Source organism: Erithacus rubecula (genome assembly GCF_903797595.1).
Source record: "Erithacus rubecula genome assembly, chromosome: 26".
Lineage (NCBI taxonomy): Eukaryota > Metazoa > Chordata > Aves > Passeriformes > Muscicapidae > Erithacus > Erithacus rubecula.
The window spans coordinates 3,850,723-3,877,991 of record NC_136678.1 but is presented as its reverse complement, the minus strand read 5'-3'; the positions used below and the strand labels follow the sequence as shown (position 1 = coordinate 3,877,991).

Here is a 27,269-nt window from a genome sequence, read left to right as displayed (position 1 = left end):
GATTTGGAACACCAGAGCACCTTTCCCACTGGATTCCAGAGGAAAGCCAGACCTTTCCACATCATCCCTGCACCTTCAGAGGAAACTGCACCTTCTCCAGGAGCTCTGCTCCAGCTGAACCACATCTGCCCCTGCAGGAGGATGCAGCCACCATTGAATGGGACTGCTGCCACCACCCTGACTGACTGACGGGTGTCAGCTTGGATTCTGACTCTGGCAGGGTTTGGGATTGTTCTTTGTAATCCTGTATTTCTATTTTAATTTTCCTAGTAAAGAACTGTTATTCCTAATCCCCATATCTTTGCCTGAGAGCCCCTTCATTTCCAAATTCTCCATTTCAAAGAGAAGGTTTTGTCTTTCTTGGCAGACACCTGTCCTTCAAACCAGGACAAACAGATCTCAGAGCTCAATAATTCCGTGAATTCTATAAAAACTCTTTTGAGTTTTGGTTGGGTTGTTTTGTTTTTTTTTTTCCCCCAATAACCTTAAGCAAACCAGACCAGCAGCACGATAGGTAATTTCATTTATTGCATTTTATAATGCCATTGTCCATACAGATTACATGCAGCTAGACCTACTGTACAAGGGTTTACCGTCTGCCCACGCAGACACACGGAGCTCGGAGTACAAATACACAGCCAGGCGATTTCCTTTATACAGCACGAGGAGGGAGGCAGGGAGGGAGGGAAGGGGTCACTTTTTACACACCCACCCTCCCCTCCACCCCCTCGGACCTCACCCCACCTCGCCAGCATCACCCTCCCACCCAGCGCCGCTGGGGATGGGGATAAACGGGAAAAAAATCCCCCCAAAAAACCCCAAAAAACCAAGAAAAGGTCGTGGCAGCGCTGGGGATGCCCCCAATCTGTCGTGGCTCCATCCCCTGGCTCTGGATTTCCAGGACAAAAACCTAGATCCAGGGAGATGCTGCGGGGTGTGAGGTTGGCCAGGGGTGTAAACAAAACAAAAAAACCCTTTGGTTTGATGCAGGTTCAGCTGCTGCTCTGCCATCCCCTCTGTCCAGCAGCTCCTCCCTCCCAGCATTGGGTTCTGACCCCCTTTCCCCAAGTTTGGGGAAAAGAAATCATTGAGGAATTAAAATAACAAAACAAACAGAGGAAAAGTGAGTAATTCCTTCAGTGGGAGATACCAGAAAAATGCCTTTAGGTCCTCACAGCTCCCCCCTCACAGAAATGCCCCAAGGGTGGAGAGAAATAAGAAATAAACCACAAAAATACAGAATAACCCTCCCCCCCAAAAAAGAACAATTTGTGTTGGTAGGTTGAAAGCCAGAACATCTCTATCTCAATATATACAGACACACAATTCTGCCACGTGTTTGGTCCTTGATCCTCCCTCCCGCAGCATTTGAGGTAAAACTCGCAGAATTCCGGAAAATTCCAACCAAAAATGAACCAGAGGGATGGGGAGGGAGGAGGCAGCGAGGCAGGAGGGGACAGGCAGTACCTGGGGGTAAGAGAAGGAATTAAATTTAAATTTACCCCTGAGTATCAAACTGGGCACGTTTCCCTTTTTGGAATTCCCGGGGGGGGGGAGGGGGGGGAGGCATCACCTGGAGTCACTGGGATTTTCCAAACCCGTGCATTGTGTTTTAAGGGAAAAAAATCAACTCCTCCTTTATATTTATAGATTTATTTTTATATATATAATATATAGGGAGTGCTCTTGGGAGTTGGGATGGGGCCAAGGAATTGGGAATTTTCAGAAGTGGGTGATGCTCAGGGTGATGATGAGTATTTTGGCTGAATCCATGGGGATGCATTTTGGGGGTGTTTGTACCTCTGGAAAATCTTAAAAAAAAATTTCACATCCCGAGGATGTGGGGAAAGAAAAAAAAGAGGAGGAAGTTGAAGGAAAAAGGGCAGGAATAGGAGAAAAAGGGGAGCAGCCACTGAACCCCCCCAAAAAATTAGTGAGGGGGATAAAGAGTGAGGGGTTGGCAAAGAGGGAGAATAATTCCCCAAAATCCCAAGAGCCTGGATGGAGGCAGAGATTCCCTGTGGAGGGTGAGGGGTGGATGAGCATCCCAAATTCCAGCTGGGAATAAAGCAGCAATAGGTGATAAAAGCCCCATGGCAGCTGTAAACTTGTTCCAAAAATGAGTTAAATTAAAGAGTGAGGGAAAAGGGAAAAAACAAACAAACAAACAAAACATAAAAAGGAAAAAAATGGGGGAAAAGAAAAAAGGCTAAGAGGAAAAGGAAAAAAGAAAAAGGAAAGAGGGGGAAAGTGGAATAAAGAAAAATGAAGGCAAAAAGAAAAAAAGGAAAATTAGGGGAATAAAGCAAAAATAAAAAAGGAAGAGAGGAAAAAGGGGGAATAATAGGAGTAAAGGAAAAGGAAGAAAAAAAAATAAAAGAAAAAAGAAGAGGGAAAGGGAGCAAAATGGGGAAAAGGGAGAGAAATAAAAGAGGGAAAAAAAAGAGAAAAAAGAAAAAAGGAAAAAAAGAGAAAATAGAGAAAAGAGGGGGGAAAGGAAAAAAGAGAGAGAAAAAAGGAAAAAGGCAGGGAAAAAAAGGGTAAAAGAGGAAAAAAAGGAATCAGATGGGAAAAAGCCCCCACGGTGCCTCGCAGCTCCTTGGGCAGCACGGGGGGGGGCTCGGTTGGTGCCCCCCAGCCCGGGGGCTCGGGAAGGGGCCGGGAACGAACCGGGAATGTACCGGGAATGGGGAATAAACCGGGAATAACCCGGAATGAACCGGGAATGAGCCGGGAATAACTGGGATTAGGGAATAAACCGGGAATGAACCGGGAATGAGGAATGAACCGGGAATGAGCCGGGAATAAACCGGGAGTGAGCCGGGAATAAACTGGGAATGAGCCGGGAATAACCGGGAATGAGCTGCCAATGAACCGGGAATGAGCCGGGAATAACCGGGAATGTACAGGGAATGATCCGGAAATGAGCCGGGAATGAGCCGGGAATAACCGGGAATGAGCCGGGAATAACCGGGAATGAGTTGGGAATGATCCGGGAATGAACTGGGAATGAGGAATGAACCGAGAATGATCCGGGAATGATCCGGGAACGATCCGGGAATGCGGAATGAAGGCGCGGCGCTGTCCCGGCGCTCGGCACCGCGAGCCGCGGGCACGGGTGACACCTAGAGGGGGGACGGGGGGAGCGGGGAAATCCCGGGAAATCCCGGGATTCGGGCACGGGAGAGACCCCGCTGCAACCCCGGGACACGGGGGGGACACGGGGGGGACACAGGGACCCCCCAGTCCCCGCAGCCACATTGAGGATGAACTGAGCAAGGAAATGGGTGAGGGGAGTCCAGGCTCACCCCGGGGACACCCCACAGCGCCAGGAGCCCCTCGGGTGACAGACGAGGACAGGTGACACCCTTACCCCACCCAAAAATCCGTGTGTGGCATTTCCAGCCCAGAAAGTGGCTCCTGGGATGCCAACAGTGACAGCCCCCCCGGGAATGCCTCATGCCAGGGTAACGGGGATGGAGAGGGATGGAGGGGACCTCGGGGTCACTTGTGGCATTAAAAACCAAACCTGGAGCAGCTCCAGGTTCACCAAAGTCCCCCAGAACCTGCTGGGTGCCAGGACAGCCAGAGCCAGCCTGGCTGTGCCAGGGGAGGGGATAAATCCCAGGGAAAGGGATAAATCCCAGGGAAGGGGATAAATCCCAAGGAAGGGGATGATTCCCATGGAAGAAGATGAATCCCAAGGAAAGGGATGATTCTCATGGAAGAAGATGATTCCCAGGGAAGAAGATGAATCCCAAGGAAAGGGATGATTCTCATGGAAGGGGATGATTCCCAGGGAAGGGGATGCTCCTGAAGGAAGGTGATGCTCCCCCAAACCACACAGGACACTGGCAATGCCACGCTGCCTCCCAGGAGGAGCCTGGCACAGGGTACCCACAGCACCACCCCAGAAAGAAAGAGCAGGGAGAAGAGGGGTGTTTGGTTGTGTTGTTCTCGTTATTATTATTTTTTTTTTGTGTGTGTGTGTGTGTGATATTTTTTTTTTTTTTTTTTTTTGGCATGAATACCATCTGTTCACCTGAACTACGGACCTTCTGTCTCTAGAAATCTTTTGGTATCTTCCCATCTGGACGCAAACAAAAGGATGAGGAAAAGAAAAGATGAAAAGCAGAATTTCCACCCCCCCCCACCCCCATCAGCAGCAGGATCAGCTTGGGGGCCACAGCCAGATTTGGCCACCACAGGGATCCTCCAGGGCCAGCTCTGATGACCCCCAGGTCCCCTGCAGGTGGGGATGGACCCCTTTGCTCCAGCACAGCCCTGCCCCAGCTCTGGGGGTGCAATGGGAGGCACAGGGAGCTTTTCCCTGGAGGGAAATGGGAGCAGTGACCATCCCTGCTGGCTGGGAGGTGACACTGATGACCAGCAGGAGGGAGGGAGCTGTGTCCTCACTGCCAGCACTGCTGGGGTGGGCAGAACTGCTGGGGGTGGTCAGCACTGATGGTCAGCACTGCTGGGAGTGGTCAGAACTGCTGGGGATGAGCAGCACTGATGGTCAGCACTGCTTGGGGTGGTCAGCACTGATGGTCAGCACTGATGGTCAGCACTGCTGGGGGTGGTCAGCACTGCTGGGGATGGTCAGCACTCCTGGGGGTGGTCAGAACTGATGGTCAGCACTGCTGGGGGTGGTCAGCACTGATGGTCAGCACTGCTGGGGGTGGTCAGCACTGCTGGGGATGGTCAGCACTCCTGGGGGTGGTCAGAACTGATGGTCAGCACTACTGGGACCAGCAGTCCCCACCAGCTGGGGCTCAGGGAGGGTGTGCCAGCCGCGAGGCTGCTCCGCCCGCCAGGCAGAGGTGACAAGGGGACACCGTGTCCCCTCCGTGCTGCTCCGTGTCCATCCCAGCTCCGTGACAACCCCCCCATCCTGCAGAGCGCTCAGCCCCGCTCCTGCTGCTCCTTCCCTCTAAAGCTGCACGCTCCAAGAGCCAGAGGTGACAGCAGGGGTGACACAGAGGTGACACAGGCTCCTGCCATCGCTCCCCGGGGCTCCCTGCGGGAGGGAACATTTCGGACAGCAACAACCAACCTGCCATCCTCGTCCACCAGTCACTAACCGAGGGAGGAGGGCAGGGAAAGTCCAGCTCTTGGGGTTTTGCTCCTCGTGTGTGGCGGGGCCAGTCCGTCCCCGGGCAGTGGCAGCGTGAGGGACACGCCAGCAGCAACAGGTCGTTGTCATTGTCATTGTCCCAAGGAAAAAAAAACCTTTTGCTTTGTGGAAGTGCCTTGAAAGAACCAGGATAACGCCCAGATCACCTTGGGGAGGTGGGAGCGTCGCTGGGTCTCCGTCCAGGAGGGTGGGAAGGGTTTGCCCCTCGGTGGGGGAGGAGGAAGGAGTCCTTAGGACAAGTCTTCCACCGGCAGCTCCTCCTCCAGGTCCCTGTCGTCGGGGATCGTCACATTCTGGTTGGTGGTGGCCATCAGTGACACGGGCCTGCTGTCATCCTCTGCCTCAGCTGGCTCCTCCTTCACGTGCACGGGGTGGCTGTGGGCAAGGGGAACCTTCAGCCCCGGGGACTTGGCTCCCACCACCCAAAACTCTGATTTTTTTGGTCCAGAGCATCCCTCATCTTGGGAACAGGAACTAAATCTCCCCTTGCTACGAGAGCTTCCCACAAGGAGCTCCTGGTGGCTGTGGGGAGGGGGAGATTTCAGCTTTGGGGAGTGGGTCCCACCACCCAAAACTCCCTGAAATTCTTGTTCTAGAACATCCCTCACCCTGGGGATGGGAAGTAAAACCCCTGCTAGCTCTGAGGACAGGAGCTAAAACTCCCTGTCATGCTGAGAATGAGAGCCAACAAGCAGCTCTGGGTGGATGTGGGGAGGGGGAGACTTCAGCTTCAGAGACCAGGTCCCACCACCCAAAACTCCTTGTATTTTTTGGTCCAGAGCATCCCTCATCTTGGGAACAGGAACAAAACCCCCCCTGCTATGAGAGCTGCCCACAAGCAGCTGTGGCTGTGGGCAAGGGGAGCCTTCAGCTTCAGAGAGTGGGTTCCACCACCCAAAACTCCTATTTATTTAGTCAAGAACATCCCTCATCCTGTGACAGGACCCCAATCCCCTCTCACCCTGTCACAGACCCCAATCACCCCTCATCCTGTGACAGGACCCCAATCCCCTCTCACCCTGTCACAGACCCCAAACCCCCTTCATCCTGTGACAGACCCCAAACCCCTCACCCTGTCACAGACCCCAAACCCTCCTCCCCCTCTGACAGACCCCAAACCCCTCACCCTGTCACAGACCCCAAACCCCCCCTCACCCTGTCACAGACCCCAAACCCCTCACCCTGTCACAGACCCCAAACCCCCCCTCACCCTGTCACAGACCCCAAACCCCTCACCCTGTCACAGACCCCAAACCCCCCCTCACCCTGTCACAGACCCCAAACCCCTCACCCTGTCACAGAAACCCTCTCACCCTGTCACAGAAACCCCCTCACCCTGTGACACACCCCAAACCCCTCACCCTGTGACAGGAGCCCACCCATCTCCTGGTGCATGCTGTGCCCCCCTCCCTGCCCACCCCCATGCCCGTGCAGCTGTCCCCAGCTGTCCCCAGCTGTCTGACCTGTACTGCTGTGGGGACAGGCGGGGGCTGCTGCTGCCATTGCTGTTGACCTGCTCCACGGTGCTGCTGACGTCGTCGTGGCCCACGTGCAGCATGGCACTGGCTGAGCTGGTGTTGATCATGGTGGGGCTGTTGAGCAGGGGGAAGCTGCTCTCTGCCAGCGCAGCCTGTCGCAGGGAGCACACAGGGACATGGGGCTGGGGTTGGAATGTTCTGAAATCCCATCTCAGCTCACCCCTGAGGCACCTTTCACTATCCCTGTCCAGCCTGGGTTTGGACACTTGAAGGGATGGAGCAGCCAGAGGTTTTCTGGGAGTCTGTGCCACCCTCACATGGAATTAGCCATTTATCAAACTGAAATTTTCCCTCTTCCAGCTTGAATCCTCCTCCCTGTCACTCATTTCCTGATGAGATGCAAGACCCCAATGGAGAACAGACCTGTGGAGGATTTGCTGTCCCCATGTCCCCACCAGAGCCAGGGCTGGCTCCTCCCTTACCTGGTAACTTGCATTAAGTGCTCCATAACCGAGTCCTGAAATCATATTTTTGACTAAGGTGGGACTCCTGCAGGAAGAGAGAGAGAGCAGAGGGATGCAGGGCTGAGCAGGGCCAGGTGCCCGGGGGCAGCTCTGGGGCCGTGTCCCTGGGGGGGAGCACCCACCCTGTCATCTTTGGTGGTCTTCTCTTTTGGTACTCGTGCTCGTCCACGGTCCACACGGCGCCCTTGACGTTCTCCACGCGCACGAAGCATTTGTGCAGGCTCAGGTTGTGGCGCACGGCGTTCTGCGGGTTCAGGGGTGTGGGGTGAGCACTCAGCATCCTTCCTCAGCATCCTCAGCATCCTCAGCATCCTCAGCAGCAGCAGCAGCCCCCTCCCTGCTCAGCCCCACAGCCCCCATGCGTGTCCTGCCACCCCAATGCTGCCCAGAGATCCCGCACCCCGCGGGCACTGAGGGCGCTGGGTGGGCACCACCCCAAACTGCACATGGGACACAACCCCAAAATGAATGTGGGCCATGACCCCAAACTGCTCATGGGGCACCACCCTGAACTGAATGTGAGCCATGACCCCAAACTGAATGTTGGGCACCACCCCAAACTGCTCATGGGGCACCATCCCAAACTGCACGTGGGGCATAACCCCAAAATGAATGTGGGGCACCAACCCAAACTGCACATGGGGCACGACCCCAAACTGCTCATGGGGAACGACCCCAAACTGCACGTGGGCTGTGACCCCAAACTGAATGTGGGCACAACCCCAAACTGCACAAGGGGTATGACCCCAAACTGCACATGGAGCATGACCCCAAATGGAATGTGGGCCATGATCCCAAACTACACACGGGCCACGACCCTAGATTGCACATGGGGCACCACCCCAAACTTTCATGGGGCCATGACCCTAAACTGCACATGGGGCACCAACCTAAACTGCACGTGGACCATGACCCCAAAATGAATGTGGGCTATGACCCCAAATTGCACATGGAGCATGATCCCAAACTGAACATGGGGTATGACCCCAAATTGCACATGGAGCATGATCCCAAACTGAACATGGGGTATGACCCCAAATTGCACATGGGCCATGACCCCAAAATTCACGTGGGCCATGATCCCAAACTGCACATGGGCCATGACCCCAAATTGCACATGGGGCACCAACCCAAACTGCACGTGGACCATGACCCCAAAATTCACTGGGCCAGGACCCCTCTGGGAGGAGCCTGGCCTGATGCTGAGGAAGGTGGGACAGGGTGGGTGGGACAAGGGACAGCAGCTCCCCTGCAGCTCTGGGGATGCTCAGCACAGCCAGCTCCTCTTCCCCTTTCTTTTTCTTCCCCCCATCCCTCCCCTCCCGTTTTGGTCCCTTCCCTCCCTTTCTTCTTTACATCGACCATCTTTACATTTCTAAATGTAAAATAAAGAGACACACACGTAGGCAGACAGCGCAGCCCCGAGAGATACCAGCTCCCTTTTCCCCTTCCAACTCCCTGCCATTTGCTACTGCCCCTATTTCATTACCAATTTTAATTTGCCTCTAATTAAATCCTGTGTATTTTTCCGACTCACTTGCTAATCCATGAGGGAGGCAGGAGGCTGGAGTGGAATCTCTCCGAGCTATAATTACAAAGGGCCTAATCACGCCGGGGCTCTGCCTTTGAATAAATTTCCTTGCATTAAGGTTCTCAGATTCTCTGCCTTGCAAATGAGAATGACCCCAATTTCAGGAAGTTGGCCTCGGAGGGTTTTTTTTTCCCTCGCCTTTTTTTTTTTATTTCGAGTCCTGATTCGTGATGAGAGACTAATTCGTTACGCTAAAACATTAACAGCAATTTAAAAGGTCGAACGGGGGCTGTATAAACAAAGGAGCCTGGCCAGCACAACAAGGCAAAGGAGACACAAGGACTGAGCCCCCCTCCCTGCCACCAAGTGCCAGAGTGCCCAGAAACTCAAAAATGGCACCAGCACCGCCCCTCTGGTGGGAATTTGAGGAGAAAAACAAAGCTGGGCTCTTCTTTAGTTGCCCATCCATCCATCCATGCATCCATGCATCCATCCATCCATCCATCCATCCATCCATCCATCCATCCATCCATCATCCATCCATCCCACCATGGATCCATCCCACCATGGATCCATCCATCCATCCCATCCATCCATCATCCATCCATCCATCCATCTCTCCATCATCCATCCATCCCACCATGGATCCATCCATCCATCCATCCATCCATCGATCCTTTCATCCCTCCTCCATCCTTTCCTTCATCCTCCATTCATCTCTCCATCATCCCTCCATCCATACATGGATCCATGGATTCATCCCTCCATCCATCCATCTCTCCATCCCTCCTCCATCTTTTCCTTCATCATCCATCCATCCATCCATCCATCCATCCATCCATCCATCCATCCATCCATCCATCCATCCATCCATCCATCCATCCATCCATCCATCCATCCCTCCATCCATCCATCCACCATCCATCCATCCATCCATCCATCCATCCATCCATCCCTCCACCCCATGGTGACATGGTGACACGCACCAGGACAGGCTCCTCTCAGCCCTGGGGACACTTTGTCAGCAGCTCCCAGTGTCCCTGGGGAGGGAGATCCAGCCCAATCATTGCTGCTCGATGAGATTTTGGGGGGATCCTGGGTCACAGCTGGTTCAGCTCCTTGGGGGACACTTGGTGTGGCTGAAGCCAGGCCCTGGGTCCCAGCCTGGTGCCACTGTCACTGTCACCCAAAGGGACACGTCCCATTTGGGCCATGCCCTGGCACAGGGTCCTGGCCCCAACTCTGCACTGGCATCACCCAAACAGGGGTTTGGGATGCACAGAGACACCCCAGGGAGCTGGAATTCCACAGGAGCAGGACAAGCCCTTGTCCCCCACTGTCCTCACCCCAGGTCCTGTCCTGTCCCTGTCCCCTGTGAGCACACACAGGATGTCCCTCCCTGCCCACACTCCCTCCTTCCTTTTGTCCAAACAAAGCTCTGGCTGCAGCCAGAACAGTGACAAAGCCAGAACCCCACAGTGTCTGTGTCCCCTCCCTGCCCTGGTGACATCCCCCTGCCCTGGTGACACCTCCCCTGCCCTGTGTCACCCCCTGCCCTGGTGGCACCCCCTGCCCTGGTGACATCCCCCCTGCCCTGGTGGCACCCCCCTGCCCTGGTGGCACTCCCTGCCCTGGTGACACCCCCCTGCCCTGGTGACATCCCCCCTGCCGTGATGACACCCCCCCTGCCCTGGTGACACCCCCTGCCCTGGTGACACCCCCCTGCCCTGGTGACACCCTCTGCCCTGTGACATCCCCCTGCCCTGGTGACATCCCCCTGCCCTGTGACACCCCCCTGCCCTGGTGACATCCCCCTGCCCTGGTGGCACCCCCCTGCCCTGGTGGCACTCCCTGCCCTGGTGACATCCCCTGCCCTGTGTCACTGGAGGGGACAGGCCTGGGGAGGCTCAGGGGAGGCTGAGGTGGGGATAAAATCAATCCAGATGTGATCCTGCACCCCATGCCTGTGCTGTCCCCAGGTCACAGAGGAGCTCCCCCAGTTTGGGACCCCCCCATGGCAGAGGGGACGTGTCCCCTGCCTCAGCCTGAGGTGGCTTTTGTGTTTCCAGTGTTTGTTCAGAGCCAGGCCCAGCTGCTCTGTTTGCTTCTCATCTCTCTCCTCTAATGATGTTTGCTCTGCACCCTCCACCCACTCCCTGCACCCTGCTGGGGTCTCCCCGTGGTTTCCCCACCTTTCCTGTGCCATCCTGGGGGAAAGCTGCAGGAAATGAGGGAAAAAACCCAGAAAAGTGGTTTTCAGGGAGAGGAAATACATTATTTTTTCCTGTGTATCCCCCTCCTTCTGAAGAAGCCTGGCCCTGGACACTGCAAGTTATGAAGGGAATTATCTCCCCCCTCCCCAACTCTTTTTAATCCCGTCATCCCTTTTTGATGGTAAAACAGGAAAAAAATAAAGAATAAAAAAGGGAAGCAGAAAACAGAGGGATGCCCTTCCCCAACTCTGCCCATGCTAACACAAAGCGTGTGGAAACTGTAAAAAAACCCCAAAATATTTATTTCTTTCAGCAACAAAAAGGCATTTTCACCTGCCATTATCTCACTGCAGAGGGGGAAATGAGGCCCTGGGAGCCACAGAGGGCTCTGCCCCATTGCTGCCACCCTGTCCCCATCCCAGAGTTTTGCCAAAATCCCTGATATCCACCCAAAAGTCTCCCATGGAAGCACAGCCTGGGTCTGCAGCAGTGACACATGGGATGGATTCCTGCTCCTCCAGCCTCTCCAACAGCTCCATCCCAGCTGCACCTTGCTGATTTTAATTATTTTTATTTCAGCTAGCAGGTTTCCCTCTGCCACTTCACTGCTGCCCTGAGCAGGAGGGAGCTGAGCTGCCTCTTGGTAAATAGTGCAGCAGGAAACAATAAATAAATAAATCTTCCCTGGTTGAGGCAAGAAGTGAATCACAGAATGACAGAATTGCTCCCTCCACATCCCCCTGCTCCTCTGAGATGGCTTTTCCCAGCTCTGATTTCTGAAAAAAACAAAGAGGGAGCAGCCCCAGCACTCATGTGCTGCCCCAAAATTCACTCCACCAGCCCAGGCTGGTGACAAAACCTCCTCAGTGACAAAAAATTTGCCTGTGAGAGGGGTGGGGGGGACCTGATGGGGACCACCCCCAGCTGATGGTCCCCCTGCCACCCCCCCATGTGGATCAGGACCTGCATTCCCTGCCACCAGCAGTGTCACCTGCCCCCAGGTTATCATTAACCTTATTTGCTATTTCCAGTCTCTCACTCCTGCCTCTGCCCTTCTTCTCCACAGAAAATCCCTGGATTTTACCACACAGCCCTTTGCTTTATGATGCATCCCTGCAGCCCAGAGAAGTGTTTTTGGGGGAGCAAAAAAATGGGATTTGGTCCTAGAATCATTTCCTGCACCATTTTAGAGCTGGGCAATGAACTGGTTCTTTAGCACAGGAAAATCTCCTGCAACAGCCAGGCCTGGGTGGGATGGGGTGAGCCCAGGGTGGGATGGAGTAAGCCAGGATAGGATAGGATGAGTCTGGAGTGGGTTGGGGTGAGTCTGGGGTGGGCTGGGGTGAGCCTGGAGTGGATTTGGGTGAGCCCAAAATGTGTTGGGATGAACCTGGGGTGGGTTGGGCAGAGCCCAGGTGGGTTGGACTGAGCCCAGGGTGGGTTGGGCTGAGCCCAGGGTGAGACAGGCTGAGCCCAGGGTGGGTTGGATAGAGCTCAGGATGGATTGGGCTGAGCCCAGGGTGGGTTGGGCTGAGCCCAGGGTGGGTTGGGCTGAGCCCAGGGTGGGTTGGGCTGAGCCCAGGGTGGATTGGGCTGAGCCCAGGACGGATTGGGCTGAGCCCAGGGTGGGTTGGGCTGAGCCCAGGGTGGGTTGGATAGAGCTCAGGATGGATTGGGCTGAGCCCAGGATGGATTGGGCTGAGCCCAGGGTGGGTTGGGCTGAGCCCAGGGTGGGTTGGGCTGAGCCCAGGGTGGATTGGGCTGAGCCCAGGACGGATTGGGCTGAGCCCAGGGTGGGTTGGGCTGAGCCCAGGGTGGATTGGGCTGAGCCCAGGGTGGGTTGGATAGAGCTCAGGATGGATTGGGCTGAGCCCAGGTGGATTGGGCTGAGCCCAGGAAGGATTGGGCTGAGCCCAGGAAGGATTGGGCTGAGCCCAGGGTGGGTTGGATAGAGCTCAGGATGGATTGGGTTGAGCCCAGGTGGATTGGGCTGAGCCCAGGACGGATTGGGCTGAGCCCAGGACGGATTGGGCTGAGCCCAGGTGGATTGGGCTGAGCCCAGGGTGTATTCGGCTGAGCCCAGGGTGGGTTGAATAGAGCTCAGGTGGGTTGGGCTGAGCCCAGGTGGGTTAGGCTGAGCCCAGGGTGGGTTAGGCTGAGCCCAGGGTGGGTTGGATAGAGCTCAGGTGGGTTGGGCTGAGCCCAGGTGGGTTAGGCTGAGCCCAGGGTGGGTTGGATAGAGCTCAGGTGTATTAGGCTGAGCCCAGGGTGGGTTAGGCTGAGCCCAGGGCGCAGGCAGGGCTGCTCTCACCTTCCAGGTGGCCGTGTTCCTCCGGAAGTAGGCGAACATCCGCGTGAACCAGTTATAGATTTCATTCAACGTTAGCTGCCTGTCGGGGGTCTCCAGGATGGCCTGGGCAGCCAGACAGAGGACACGGCTGTCACTCGAGGGGTCACACCCATCCCGAGGGGCAGAGATGGGGCTCAGCAGGTGGAGGGGGCTCAGGGAGGGATTTGGGGTGCAGGGATCTCTCTCACCTGGCGGATGAGCGAGGCGTACGTGAAGGGCGGCCGGACGTCGGCGTTTTTGTAAAACTCGTGATTCTGTGCAAGCTCTGAAGGGACAACAAAGGGAATGGGGCTGGAGTGAAGGGACCCACCGTGCTCCTCACAGGGAGCTGAGCCCCAGCCCAGGGCTGCAAGAGTCTGAAGAGTCTGACCTGCCTCACGACCATCCCCAGAGACTGACCCTGAGCCCACCCTCACTCTGACCTGAGATCTGGCCTGGCCCGGGTGGATGCTGACCCAGGGCTGTTTTAGCTGTACCTGGTGCTGCCCAGGGCTGTTTTAGCTGTGCTGGTGCTGCCCAGGGCTGTTTTAGCTGTACCTGGTGCTGCCCAGGGCTGTTTTAGCTGTGCTGGTGCTGCCCAGGGCTGTTTTAGCTGTACCTGGTGCTATCCCAGGGCTGTTTTAGCTGTGCTGGTGCTGCCCAGGGCTGTTTTAGCTGTACCTGGTGCTGCCCAGGGCTGTTTTAGCTGTACCTGGTGCTGCCCAGGGCTGTTTTAGCTGTACCTGGTGCTGCCCAGGGCTGTTTTAGCTGTGCTGGTGCTGCCCCAGGGCTGTTTTAGCTGTACCTGGTGCTGCCCAGGGCTGTTTTAGCTGTACCTGGTGCTGCCCCAGGGCTGTTTTAGCTGTACCTGGTGCTGCCCCAGGGCTGTTTTAGCTGTGCTGGTGCTGCCCAGGGCTGTTTTAGCTGTACCTGGTGCTGCCCAGGGCTGTTTTAGCTGTGCTGGTGCTGCCCCAGGGCTGTTTTAGCTGTGCTGGTGCTGCCATGGTGCTGCTCTCAGCAGGTGCTGGTTGCAGCTCCCTGTTCCTGCACCTGTTACCTGCAGCAATGATCTCCACACACAACAGCCCAGAAATCTCCCACCTCTTGGCCAGAGGCCACTCACTTTGGAAAAGGACTATAAAAGTGACTTTCCTAAAGAGACTCTGAGATCTCTTTCTCCCCAATGGATTGAAGAGATGTGGGGACACCCACGAGGATGCATCTCTCCTGTTGGTAGCTACATCCCATCCTTCCTCTCTCTCTCTCCTTTTACTTTGTTTCTCTCTCTCTCTCTCTCTCCTTTTGTTTCCTTTATCTCTTTCTCTCACTCTCCTTTTACTTTGTTTCCTTTCTCTCTCTCTCTTTCTCTCTCTTTCTCTCTCTTTCTCTCTCTCTCCTTTTGTTACCTTTCTCTCTTTCTCTCTCTCTCACTCTCCTTTTACTTTGTTTCCTTTATCTCTCTCTCTCCAAACTGAATTGTTTCCACACAATTAACAGCACTGCTGCTTTCTGCTGAACAAAACCCGAGTCTCTCTCTTTTGCCCTTCGCACCCCGGGGTCCAACGAGCCACCCTGACTCCCGTGGGGCTGGGGGGTGGTGGCAGGAGCTCACCTGAAGAGATGGGGGTGCAGAACTTGTCCGAGTTCCTCCTGCGGATGGGCCCCACGCTGTGCAGGGTGGAGGAGCTGATGACAGAGGGGCCCTGCCGCAGGGGGGTGATGGGCGCCGTGGCCGAGGTGGGGGGATGAGGTAAACCGTCAGGAAACGTGTCAGAAGTGCTCTTGGACAGGGTGGCACTGGAGACCAGGTTCAGCTGCACGGACAGGAAGGGAGGGATGGGCGGTGAAGAGTGGGGTTGGGGTTGGGAGAGACCTGGAGGGTCCAAAGGAGGTGGGGAGGGGTTGGCAGGGGGGAACTGGGGGGTTTGGAAAGGGTGGGATGAAGCCAGGGGGTGGGCCCATGGGATGAGATCATGGGATGGGGATGGGACTGTGGGATGGGGGTGAACCCAGAAGGTGGGAATTAAGCCATGGGATGGGGATGGGGGTGAACATATAAGATGGGAATGAACCCATGGGATCGAGATGAACCCATAGGATGGGGATGAACCCATGGGATGGGAATGAACCTGTCAGATGGGAATGAACCTGTCAGATGGGAATGAACTGATGGGATGGGGATGAACTGATGGGATGGGGATGAACGGATGGGATGGGGATGGACCCATAGGACAGGAATTAATCCATGGGATGGGAATGAACCCATGGGAAGGGAATGAACCTGTCAGATGGGAATGAACCCATGGGATGGGAATGAACCTGTCAGATGGGAATGAATCCATGGGATGGGGATGCACCCATGGGATGGGGATGAACCCATGGGATGGGAATGAACCCATGGGATGGGGATGCACCCATGGGATGGGGATGCACCCAGACCATGTCAGAGCTGGTGGAGCATTTCCCTGCTGCTCGTGGCACAGGGCACCAGGCTGTGCCAGAGGGTGGCCAGGGCACATCCATCCCCCAGAGCCCACCCAGGGCAGGGAGGGGACAGCAGCTGTGGGGTGGGGACATAGAGGGCAGGAAGGGACTCACGCTTACAGGCTGGCTGAAAGGCTTTGGCTCTGAAGGTCTCATGTGGAGATGGGCCATCATTGCCTGGAGACGCTCGCTCTCCTTGGCCAGCTGGGGGAGGCAGGAAGCAGGGTGGAAAATTCACCACAAGGGTGACAAATCCTCTGTGGCACCAGCAGAGGATCTGAGCCCCATGAGAGTGAAATATTCTCTGGCACCAGCAGAGTATTTGAGTCCCACAAGAGTGAAATATCCTCTGTGGCACCAGGAGAGGATCTGAGCCCCACAAGAGTGAAATATCCTCTGTGGCACCAGGAGAGGATCTGAGCCCCACGAGGGTGAAATATCCTCTGTGGCACCAGCAGAGGATCTGAGCCCCACAAGAGTGAAATATTCTCTGTGGCACCAGGAGAGGATCTGAGCCCCACGAGGGTGAAATATTCTCTGTGGCACCTGGGGGGGATTTGAGCCCCACAAGGCTGACATCCTCTGTGGCACCAGCAGAGGATTTGAGCCCCATAAGAGTGAAATATCCTCTATGGCACCAGGAGAGAATTTGAGCCCCACGAGGGTGAAATATTCTCTGTAGCACCAGGGGAGGATCTGATCCCCGTATGAGTGAAATATCCTCTGTGGCACCAGCAGAGGATTTGAGCCCCACAAGGGATCAGACACCACACTCCCTCACCATCACCTTCCCTCCCACCAGCACCCCCAGCTCGGGAGGTCCCTGTGCTCCAGCCGAGCCCCCTGGCAGAGCACGGCGAGGAAGGGGTTAAAACGGGAGTTTGCAGCAAGTTTGGAGCAGCTCTGGAGTTCCTGCAGCCCGGGGCTCATTAGAGCTGACAGCTCTCCCCTCGTGATGCAGACGGCACAGCGGGAGCCCCGCGCTCCAAACTTTCTAATTGGTGCCTCCGTGGCAGGTTCCTCTCTGCACACACAGCTCTGCTCTCACCCTTCAGCTTTTTTTTTTTTTATTTTTAATTATTTTATTATATTTTTTCCCTCCTCCCCTTTTCCTTTCCCTCCCCTCGTTAAGCCTCAGTAATTGCTTTCAACCCCTGGCTCACCAGAGGGGTGGATGCGGCTCCACACCCAGCCCAAGGTTTGGCTGTGTCCCCCCTTCCCACAGCCCTAAATCTGGGTGGGTGGGGGTCCTAAGGGTGCTGCACATCATCCTGCTGTCCCCTGTGCTGTCACACAGCACCCTGAGCTCCTGCCAGCTGTCACACCACGGGGGTGACCCCCTGCCCCATTTTCCAGCCCCCCCATTTCCTCCCCTCTTTTTCCCCCTCCCTTCTCCATTAACTGAGCTGTGCAGAGCACGCTGGGGGCTCAGAGGGGCTGGGAAAAGCACTATTTCAAGAACTGCCTTGCCAAAAATAGCACCCCAAAGTTGGGCTCCCAGAACCCAAAATAAGTGGCCTGGTTTCCAAGCAGCCCCATGGCTCCCAGGGGTGGACAAACCCTCCTGGCAGCACCTTCCACACCTTTGGCATCTCCTTTCACCCACAGGGACACTTTGGGGTGAGAGGGGAACTTTGGGGGATTACCTTCCACTTGGATGCAGCATTCCTGCATTTAAATTCCATTTAAAACAAGTCCCACAGGTGGGTGCTTACTGTCCCCAACCCTGTCACCCTCTCCTGAGCACAGGGTGACAAAGAAGTGGATTTTTGTCCCTAGTCCATGGGGGCTGGGGTGAAACACCCACCTGTATCTCCAGCTGCTGTACCACCTGCATCTGCACTCGGCACTGGGCCGTGCTCCGGTCATCAAGTGCATGTTCTGTGTTGAGGTGTCTGGGGAGGAGAACAGAGGCTTGGTTAGGCCTGGGCATGCCCAAAACTCAGCCCCTCTGCTGGGGCCACACCTGGGATCAGCCCTGACCTGCAAATTGCTCAGGGATGTTCTGGGACCACTAACAAAGCGGGGTGAGCACGAGGGAAACTGAGGCACGGAGGTGACAGAGCAAACCAGGCTGTGCTATCACCCCAAATCCAGGCTGGAGGACACTCAGGCAGCCCCAGGGTGTTCAGGAGGGAAAGCCCTGGATTTTCCTGGAGGACCTGAGGAGCAGGTTCCAGGACACAGGCAGCATTTGGAGGTTGCCTCACACGTGTTGAGGAAAGCCCTGGGGACAGAAGGTGGCACTGCCAGGCTGTTCCTCACCCTGACACTTTGCTGCCTCTTTGTTTAGGAAGCACCAGGTCCTCCTCAGGGAGGTGGTGACAGGGCTGCCACTTGCTGCAGAGCCAGGGACATCCTGGCATCACCTCACCCCAAAGCCTGGGGACACAGCCAGCCCCAGGATGGCACAAAGCCAGGCTGGGGTGGGCACAAAGCCAGGGGGACCTCACTGGAGGAGCAGGATGGTTGGGAGGGGGATTGTGGGCAGGCATCACCCTGGGAACACCCCAAAAGGTGATGCTGGGGGGTGCCAGGGGCCGTGTGCCAGATATTCCCCAGGAGCAAGGCTGAGGCATCCCAGGAGAAGGTGCCTCAGGAGATGTGGAGGGTGGCAGAGCCTATTCCAGCCCCAGCCTGCTCAGACAAGCCAGGGAACCCAGCCCTGCTGCCAAACCCATCTCTGAGCAAAGCCCCCAGAGCCCCAGCCCTGCTCCTCCTGCCCTGCACAGCACAGCCAGGGGCAAAAACCATCAGAGCCATTTCCCTCTGACCCTCACCCTCACCAGCCACAGCTCCAGGGCCACGCTGCCCCCTCCCCTCCCAGCCCAGCTGCCCCATGGAGGGGGCTCACACCAGGCTCCAAGCTGTGCCCAGACTCAAGGCTTGGCCTTTGGGAGCTGCAGCTTTTCTGTCTGTCTGTCCCACACCCCAACATCAGCAGGGAGGGGGCAGAAAGCCTTGCCCAGTGCTGCTGGAGCTGTCCTGGTGCCCAGGGGGGCAGGAAGGACACAGGGACCCTGTGACACAGCCCTGGGCATTCCCTGCCAGCTCCAGCTCCCAACCTGAGCTTGCTCATCCACCCTGTGCCACTGGAACATGCCCTGCCAGGCACAGGAGATGCCTTATCTGCCTTCACCCCATGACTCAGAGGAAGGAGGACACAGGAGGCTGAATCATCCTCTCACTCATCCCCGGGCTGCCTTCGCACCTCCTCATCCTCCCGGGCAAGGCTTCTGCTCAGCTCTCAGCTCCATGCCTGGGAGCTTGGCACAGTCCAAGGGATGTTCCCACCATCAGGGCCAGCCCTGGGAGCGTGGCAGAGGCCAGAGGACGAGTTTGGAAAACCCCAAAAGCCGCGGCGGCGCTGGGCGAGCAGACAGCCGGGGAGGCGGGGGAAGGAGCCCGCCAGCCCCGTCAGCTCCTTCTGATGTCTTTGCTAAAAACCCCGGCTACAAAGAGATCTAATTGCAAATGAACTAATTAAGTAAACCTCTGACGAAGCGTGAAAACAATTTGTTTGACCCTGACGCTAGCAGAGGGCTCTCGACAGCAGAGTTAATCAGTCAGCGCCGGAGCCCACAGCGGTGTCAGCGGTGCCATCTGCCATCTGCCGCCTCCCCCCGCGCCCCCAGCCCCCCTGGCCCTGCTGCTCCTCCACATCCCTCACTCAGCCAATGGTTTGCCTTGGAAGTGCTCGCTGAGCTCGTCCCATCCCGCTGTGCCACGGGGCAGGGTCACCTTTGGGGCTTGGGCAATCCAAGGATGGGACAACACCAGCAGCGAGCCCTGCTGGGTTTTCTCCTCACCCAGCACGTTTTGGGATGTCTGAACCGACTGGCAGCATGTCCCCCCTTCCATCAGCTCTGTTCTGTCCCAAAAAACCTCCCCCAAAGAGGTGGCACTCACTTGACAAACTGCCCCAGGTCCTCGCAGAGGGTTTCGCAGCCAGGCCACTTGCACTCGCCGTGGCCGTAGAGAGGGTGGGAGCCGGGGGTCTCTTCATGGGAAGAGCTGAAAAGAGAGAAAGGAACCTTCAGATGGGGATGCTCCAGCATTCCCAGGCTGGGAGACCCCCCCAGTGACAGCTCCCTGTCCTCTGTGGGTGCAGCCAAACAGCACCAGGCCTCTCCTATGGGGTGGGCATCAACCCCCCCAGCCCTCCCAGTGATTGACCCCAGCCCCTTCCACCTCTCCAGGGATAAAACCACCAAGTTCCAAGGCCCAACCCAGCTCTACCTGTCCCTTCTGGGCGTGTGCATGGTGCTCTGTCCATTGGGCAGAGGGTGGTGGGAAATGGGAGGCGAGACCTTGGCGGCCGAAAACGAGGTAGAGTTGGAGGTGTTGGTGGTGAGGTCAAGACCTTCCTGCTTAATGCTGTCCTCCACGGGCTGGGCAGCTGTGACCTCCTTCCAGAGCTGCTGCAGGTCTGAGGGACACACAGCTGGGGCACAGGAGAGTGGCCAATATCAGCAGGGACACCAGGGAGCAGCCTGGGCTTCCTCCCTGCTCCCTGATGCCCCAAATCTCACCCAGCACTGGGAGAGATCACCTGAGCTGGGCACAGCAAGGGGAGGATGAACAGCCCCACTGGGAAACCCAAACTAAGGTACCTGCAGCACCCACAGAGCTGTGCCCAAAGGGGAAAGCCTGGATTCCCAAATCCTGGCACCCACTGGCAGAGGAAGAGGTGCCCCAAATCCTGACAGTTCTCTGTCAGAGTAAGAGGTGTCCCAAACCCTGGTACCCCTCTGCCAGAGGAAAGGTGCACCAAACCCTGGAAATCCACTGCCAGAGGATGAGCTGCCCCAACTCTGCACCATTCTTCCAGAGGAAGAATTGCCCCAAATCCTGGCAGCCCTTGCCAAAGGAAGATGTGCCCCAAATCCTGGAAATCCCTTCCATAAGAAGAGCTGCCCCAAATCATGGCAGCCCTTGCCAGAGGAAGAGCTGCCCCAAGCCCTTTAAATCCTTTCCAGAGGAAGAGCTGCCCCAACCCTGCACCCTTCTTCCAGAGGAAGATGTGCCCCAAATCCTGACACCCCTTGCCAGAGGAAGATGTGCCCCAAACCCTGTAAATCCCTTCCAGAGGATGAGCTGCCCCAACCCTGCACCCTCTACACAGCAACCCCAACCCCACCCACCCCAACCTTCACATTCACCCCAAACCCCCCAGCCCTTCCCCAACCCCCCTGACCCCAAACTGTCCCCAGCAGCACCCGGGGCACCCCTCAGGCTGCGTCCTTACCTTGTGGCAGGCTCTGCAGGGGCACTGTGCCCTGTCCTGGGGGCAGGCTGACCAGCCCCTGGCGCTGCAGGTTTAACAGGTGCTGCTGCTGCAGCTGCTGCATCTGCAGGAGCTGCTGCTGGAAGGCCAGCTGCTTGCTCCCCAACGGCTGCCGAGACAAAAGGAAGACAAATCCCAAATCTGAGCTTTATTCCCCGGCAGGAGGGGGGTGGTGAGAGGTGCTGGCAGCCAGGGGTGACAGCGTTGGGGACATCCTGCTGCAGGGCCAGCTCGGCTCCCGGCTCAGCCTTTGATCGATCGGAAGAGGAGGGGAAGGAAAGGGAAGAGGGGAAGGGAGAAATGAAGAGCTGGGAAGGGAGGCAGGGAGAGGAGCTGTGCTGGGAGGAACCCGTGAGGCACGGCTGGGGGTGTAAAAAATGGGGGGTCACAGCAGACAGCAGGGACAGAACCCTGTTGTAGGGCAGGAATTTGTCAAAAATCAGGCACAGAACCTTCTTATAAGGCAGGGATTTGTCAAAATCAGGCACAGAACCCTGTTGTAGGGCAGGAATTTGTCAAAAATCAGGCACAGAACCTTCTTATAAGGCAGGAATTGGTCAAAAATCAGGCACAGAACCCTCTTATAAGGCAGGAATTTGCCAAAAATCAGGCACAGAACCCTCTTGTAGGGCAGGAATATGTCAAAAATCAGGCACAGAACCCTCTTGTAGGGCAGGAATATGTCAAATATCAGGCACAGAACCCTCTTATAAGGCAGAAATTTGTCAAAAATCATCATTATCAGCCCAGCCGTGGTGAGGGGCTGTAACTGGTGCAGGGCAGGGGGGTCCTAACAGGCAGAACCCTCTTGTAGGGCAGGAATTTGCCAAAAACCAGGCACAGAACCCTCTTGTAAAGCAAGAATTTGCCAAAAATCAGGCACAGAACTCTCTTGTAGGGCAGGAATTTATCAAATATCAGGCACAGAACCCTCTTATAAGGCAGAAATTTGTCAAGAATCATCATTATCAGCCCAGGCGTGGTGAGGGGCTGTAACTGGTGCAGGGCAGGGGGTGCCCAGTGCCAGTACCAGTGTTCCCACCCTGGTGACAGCCACCCCACGAGTGGGTGACTCCCCCCACCCCCCAGAGCTGGCCAGGCTCTGAGCAGCATCTCTGGCCCTAAACTAGTTAGGCAGGACAGGTCCCCGGGGAGGCTCTGAGAAATCCATGAGAATTAAGTGAAGGGGAGAGAATTCAATTAGAGCTGGGGACAGGCAGCTGCTAATCTGGCTGGGAGAGGGGAGCTGCCCTGGAGCTGCCCCGGCCTCATTAGTGGGGCAGGCGGCTCCCTGACCCCATGAACCCCCCAAACCCCCCCGGGTGGGCATGGCCCCCCCCCCCTCGCTGCACTCTGCAGCCCCCCCAGAGGAGAATTTCCATGTTTCTGTTTGCATTGAGAGCTCTGCAGTCAGGATGTTCTTGTTTTGTGAGCACTGTGGGGATTCAGGGCTCACCAGCAAGGGGAGTTCCAGGGGATCCCTGAGGCTGCAGCAACAGGGAATGGCAGAGACTCAGTGGCAATCCCAGCCCAGGACTGAGTCTGGGGCAATCCCAGTCCAGGACTGAGTCTGGAATAATCCCACCCCAGGACTGAATCTGGAACAATCCCACCCCAGGATTGAGTTGGGAACAACCCCAGCCCAGGACTGAGTCTGGAACAATCCCAGCCCAGGACTGAGTTTGGAACTAACTCAGTCCAGGACTGAGTCTGGGGCCATCTCAGTCCATGACTGAGTTTAGGATCATCCCAATCCAGGACTGAGTCTGGAACAATCCCAGCCCAGGACTGAGTTTAGGATCATCCCAGTCCATGACTGAGTTTAGGGCCATCCCAGCCCAGGACTGAGCCTGGAACAATCCCAGCCCAGGACTGAGTCTGGAACTATCCCAGTCCAGGACTGAGTCTGGGGCCATCTCAGTCCATGACTGAGTTTAGGATCATCCCCAGTCCAGGACTGAGCCTGGAACAATATCAATCTAGGACTGAGTTTAGGACCATCCCAGCCCATGACTGAATTTGGTACAATCCCAATCCATGACTGAGTTTAGGATCCTCCCAGCCCATGAGTGAGTTTGGTACAATCCCAGTCCATGACAGAGTTTAGGATCATCCCAATCCAGGACTGAGTTTGGTACAATCCCAATCCAGGACTGAGTTTGGTACAATCCCAATCCAGGACTGAGTTTGATACAATCCCAATCCAGGACTGAGTTTGGTACAATCCCAGTCCATGACAGAGTTTAGGATCATCCCAATCCAGGACTGAGTTTGGTACAATCCCAATCCATGACTGAGTTTGGTACAATCCCAATCCAGGACTGAGTTTAGGACAATCCCAGTCCAGGACTAAGATCAGGATCAGCACCAGGGTGTCACTGGATGCAGGTGGATCCCTGTGGATGCTCATCCTTGGCTCTGTCCATCAGAGGGAGGGGATGGGCTCCAAACCCCTCCCTGGACATGAGAGCCCTGTCTAGGGCACAGCCAGAGCTGGATTCCAGTTTCTCATCCTCAGGGAGCTGTGTGCACTTCCCTGTGCTCTCCACCTCTTGCCACAGCAGAATCACCTCCCAGAGTCACACCTGCATCCTGCCTGCCTCTGCCCCAGCCCTGTGCTCTGAGCTTCAAGATCAAGCACAAATCCAAGCAATTCCTGCTCAGTGAAGAGAAATCCCTGGCTGCTGGGCCAGGAGGCTGCAGTGGGATCAGCAGGGTGGAGGGAAAGGGCAGCAGCAGCCTGTGCCTGAGGGATCCAGCTCTGTCCCCCTGGGTGTCCCCTCGGAGCTCTGGCACCGTGTGGGATGGACACAGTGCTGGGCTGGGTTAGGAACAGCAGCTGGGATAATGGGACAATGGGATAATGGGACAATGGGATAATGGGATGGGATGGGATTCCCAGCTCATTCCCAATTCACTCCCAACTCATTCCCAGTCCATTCCATGCCCATTTCCCAACCCATTCGCAGACATTCCCAGCTCACTCCCAACCCATTCCCAGCACATTCCCAGTCCTTTTCCATTCCATTCCCAGACATTCTGAGCCCATTCCCAGCACACTCCCAGCTCATTCCCAGTACAGTCCCAACCCATTCCCAGCTCATTCCCAGCCTATTTCTAATTCATTCCCAGCCCATTCCCATTCAATTCCCAACCCGTTCCCAAGCCATTCCCAGCCCACTCCAAATCCATTCCCAGCCATTCTGAGCCCATTCCCACCACACTCCCAACCCATTCCCACCCATTCCCAGCCCATTTCTAACCCATTCCCAGCTCATTCCCAACTCATTCCCAGCCCATTCCCAACACACTCCCAACCCATTCCCAGACCATTCCACTCCAACTAATTCCCAACCCATTGCCAGACATTCCCAGTCATTCCCAACATATTCCCAGCCCATTCCCAGTCCTTTCCCAGCACACTTCCAACCCATTCCCAGCCCATTCCATTCCCAGCTCATTCCCAGCCCATTCCCAGCCCATTTCTAACTCATTCCCAGCCCATTCCCAACACACTTCCAACCCATTCCTAGCCCATTCCCAGCTCATTCCCAGCCCATTCCCAGTTCTTTCCCGTTCCATTCCCAGCCATTCTGAGCCCATTCCCAGCACACTCCCAACACATTCCCAAACCATTCGTAGCCCATTCCCAGCCCACTACTAACCCATTCCCAGCCATTCCCAGCTCATTCCAAACACATTCCCAGCCCATTCCATCCCCAACTCATTCACAGCCCAGTTCTAACCCATTCCCAGCCATTCCCAACTCATTCCCAGCCCATTCCGTTCCATTGCCAGACCATTCCCAACCCATTCCCAGTCCATTCCCAGCCCATTCCGTTCCATTCCCAGCTCATTCCCAGCCCATTCTATTCCCAGCCATTCCCAGTCCATTCCCAGCCATTCCAAGCCCATTCCATTCCCAACACACTCCCAACCCATTCCCAGTCCATTCCCAACCCATTCCCAGTCCATTCCCAGCCAATTCCGTTCCATTCCCAGCTCATTCCCAGCCCATTCTATTCCCAGCCATTCCCAGCCCATTTCTAACCCATTCCCAGTCCATTCCCATTCTATTCCCAGCCATTTCCAGCCCATTTCTAACCCATTCCCAGCCCATTCCCAGTCATTCCCAGCCCATTTCTAACTCATTCCCAGCCCATTCCCAGTCATTCCCAGCCATTCCCAGCCCATTTCTAACCCATTCCCAGTCCATTCCCAGCCATTCCCAGCCATTCCCAGCCCATTTCTGACTCATTCCCAGCCCATTCCCAGCCATTCCCAGCCCATTCCCAGCCATTCCCAGCCCATTCCCAGCCATTCCCAGCCCATTCCCAGCCCATTCCCAGTCATTTCCAGCCATTCCCAGCCCATTCCCAGTCATTCCCAGTCATTCCCAGCCATTCCCAGGGGGCCCGGGCTCTGCAGCATCCCCTGCATCAGATGCAGCCGAGTGGGTGCAGCCAGCGGGGCAGGAGGCGCCGCCGCTGTGATTTATGAGCACGTCAGGGGAGCTGGCACTGTGACACACGGACTGACAGCAGCACTTCATTAACCTGACACCGGGTCAGGCACCCCCTCCCTGCCTCAGGAGAGGGACAGCCCTGCCCTCTGCAGCTCTGGGGACACACAGACACCCCCCCGGGGGGGTTTGGGGTCTCTGCACCCCGTTGTTGTCCTAGGAAGAACAGGATGGGAGGGTGAGGGGAAGCTGGTTGTTCCCCCCACAGCCAGGATGCTGCTGGAGATGTTGGGGTGGCTCTCACAGCCCAGCCCAGGATGGGCTGGGATGTGCCTGTCCTGTTGGAATGCATGGATTCATGGATCAGCTGCCCCCTGCTCCTGCCCCAGTGTGGTGCAGCACCCATGGACAGAAGCATCCCCCCATCCTCAGGGGCAGGATGCTGCTGACAGCTCTTCCCACACATCTCCATCCTCTTGTCTGTGCTTCCCTTCTCTGGGGCACCCCCAGCTGGGCTGATCCCAGGGAGAACAGAGCCAATCCTCCCAAAAATTCTGATCCAGGGAGATCAGAGCTGCTCCTCCCAAAAATTCTGCCCCTGCTCCTGGGGATATCAGAGCTGCTCCTCCCAGAGATGCTGCCCCTGATCCAGGGAGATCAGAGCTGCTCCTCCCAAAAATTCTGCCCCTGCTCCTGGGGATATCAGAGCAAATCATCCCAAAAATTCTGCCCCTGATCCCAGAGAGATCAGAGCTTCTCCCCCTGGAAATTCTGCCCCTGATCCAGGGAGAACAGAGCTGCTCCTCCCAGAGATGCTGCCCCTGATCCAGGAGATATCAGAGCAAATCATCCCAAAAATTCTGCCCCTGCTCCCAGGGAGATCAGAGCTGCTCCTTCCAGAGATGCTGCCCTTGATCCCAGCTCCTTCCTGGCCCCATTCCCACCTGGGGATCCTGCTCTGAGCTGCTGACTCACAGCAGTGCTGAGAGGAGCCCTTGGAATCAGGCAGAGGGGAAGCAGAAGGTGCTGGGTTTACAAATCCTGCAGCAGAGCCAGAATTAAATCTGGCCATGGGTTTCCATGAAAGATCCAAGGGTGGCTCTGTGGAGCCATCCCAGACACTCCAGCTCTTCCCTGAGTTTCATGGAAGCCACAGCATCACCATTCCCAGCAGGCAAACATCAACACAGACTTCAGCAACACCAGCTCCCCAAATTTCTGGGGTAAAACTAAAGCTTATCCAAGGATTTGGAGGAAGGGAAACACTGACATCCCCTTGCTGGGTCCCCCTCAGTGCTTCTCCCAGCTGGAAAACTGGACACTCACCCCTCCAGCAGCATCCAACACCCCTTCCCCCCCTGCTGCACCCTTCTCTTGTTGGATAAATTTCCTGTCTCCTCTGTACCATTTAATTAAAAGTTAACAGGGGCTTTTTAAAGCAGAGCAAGCGCTTTGTTAGAGCTTAATTATATCCCTGCTCAGTGCTGCAGGAGAACATCACCAGGGCCAGCAGCAAAGTCCTTGAGGAAGCTTCACATTTACACCTCCCCCATTTCCCAGAGCAGCAGCAGCTCCTGGAGATGGCTCTGATATCCCTGAGCCTGGAAATGCACCCACATCCCACAGGGAGAGGCTGCAGCAGGTGACCCTGGGCCACTGCAGCCACCCTGGTCCCCTGATGCCAGTGTGGGTTTGCCAATGAGTCCCTCCTGTGCCACAGTCTGAGCTTAAAATCCTCTCTTCCTAACAAAAGTGAGTTTCAAGCGCTGGGTGTCCATCAGGGTGCTGGATTTTGGGAGGAGTGATGGCCATGAACAGCCCCTG

The 27,269-nt window shown here is 56.0% G+C and overlaps 1 protein-coding gene across 6 annotated transcripts in view; it reads right to left on the bottom strand.

Annotated features, from left to right (window-relative positions):
* Positions 1–510: 510 nt before the first annotated feature.
* FOXP4 (forkhead box P4) overlaps positions 511–27,269 on the bottom strand; it is a 65,512-nt gene continuing 38,753 nt past the window's right edge. The window contains exons 6-18 of one of the 6 annotated variants that reach the window (XR_013776894.1): positions 20,945–21,092; positions 19,936–20,140; positions 19,606–19,710; positions 17,504–17,591; positions 15,811–15,900; positions 14,825–15,026; positions 13,422–13,498; positions 13,195–13,296; positions 7,262–7,383; positions 7,098–7,164; positions 6,601–6,767; positions 5,057–5,512; positions 511–1,467 (exon numbers count right to left, since the gene is read on the bottom strand). Coding sequence is in view for 5 of the 6 variants with exons in the window: in XM_079327448.1 (XP_079183574.1) it covers positions 5,368–5,512; positions 6,601–6,767; positions 7,098–7,164; positions 7,262–7,383; positions 13,195–13,296; positions 13,422–13,498; positions 14,825–15,026; positions 15,811–15,900; positions 17,504–17,591; positions 19,606–19,710; positions 19,936–20,140; positions 20,945–21,092 (1,518 nt within the window). In the remaining variant the exon portion in view is untranslated. Of the gene's footprint in view, positions 1,468–3,009; positions 5,513–6,600; positions 6,768–7,097; positions 7,165–7,261; positions 7,384–13,194; positions 13,297–13,421; positions 13,499–14,824; positions 15,027–15,810; positions 15,901–17,503; positions 17,592–19,605; positions 19,711–19,935; positions 20,141–20,944; positions 21,093–27,269 lie in introns of those variants that run through there. The other 5 variants (XM_079327448.1, XM_079327450.1, XM_079327447.1 and 2 more) reach the window with 5 other exon arrangements.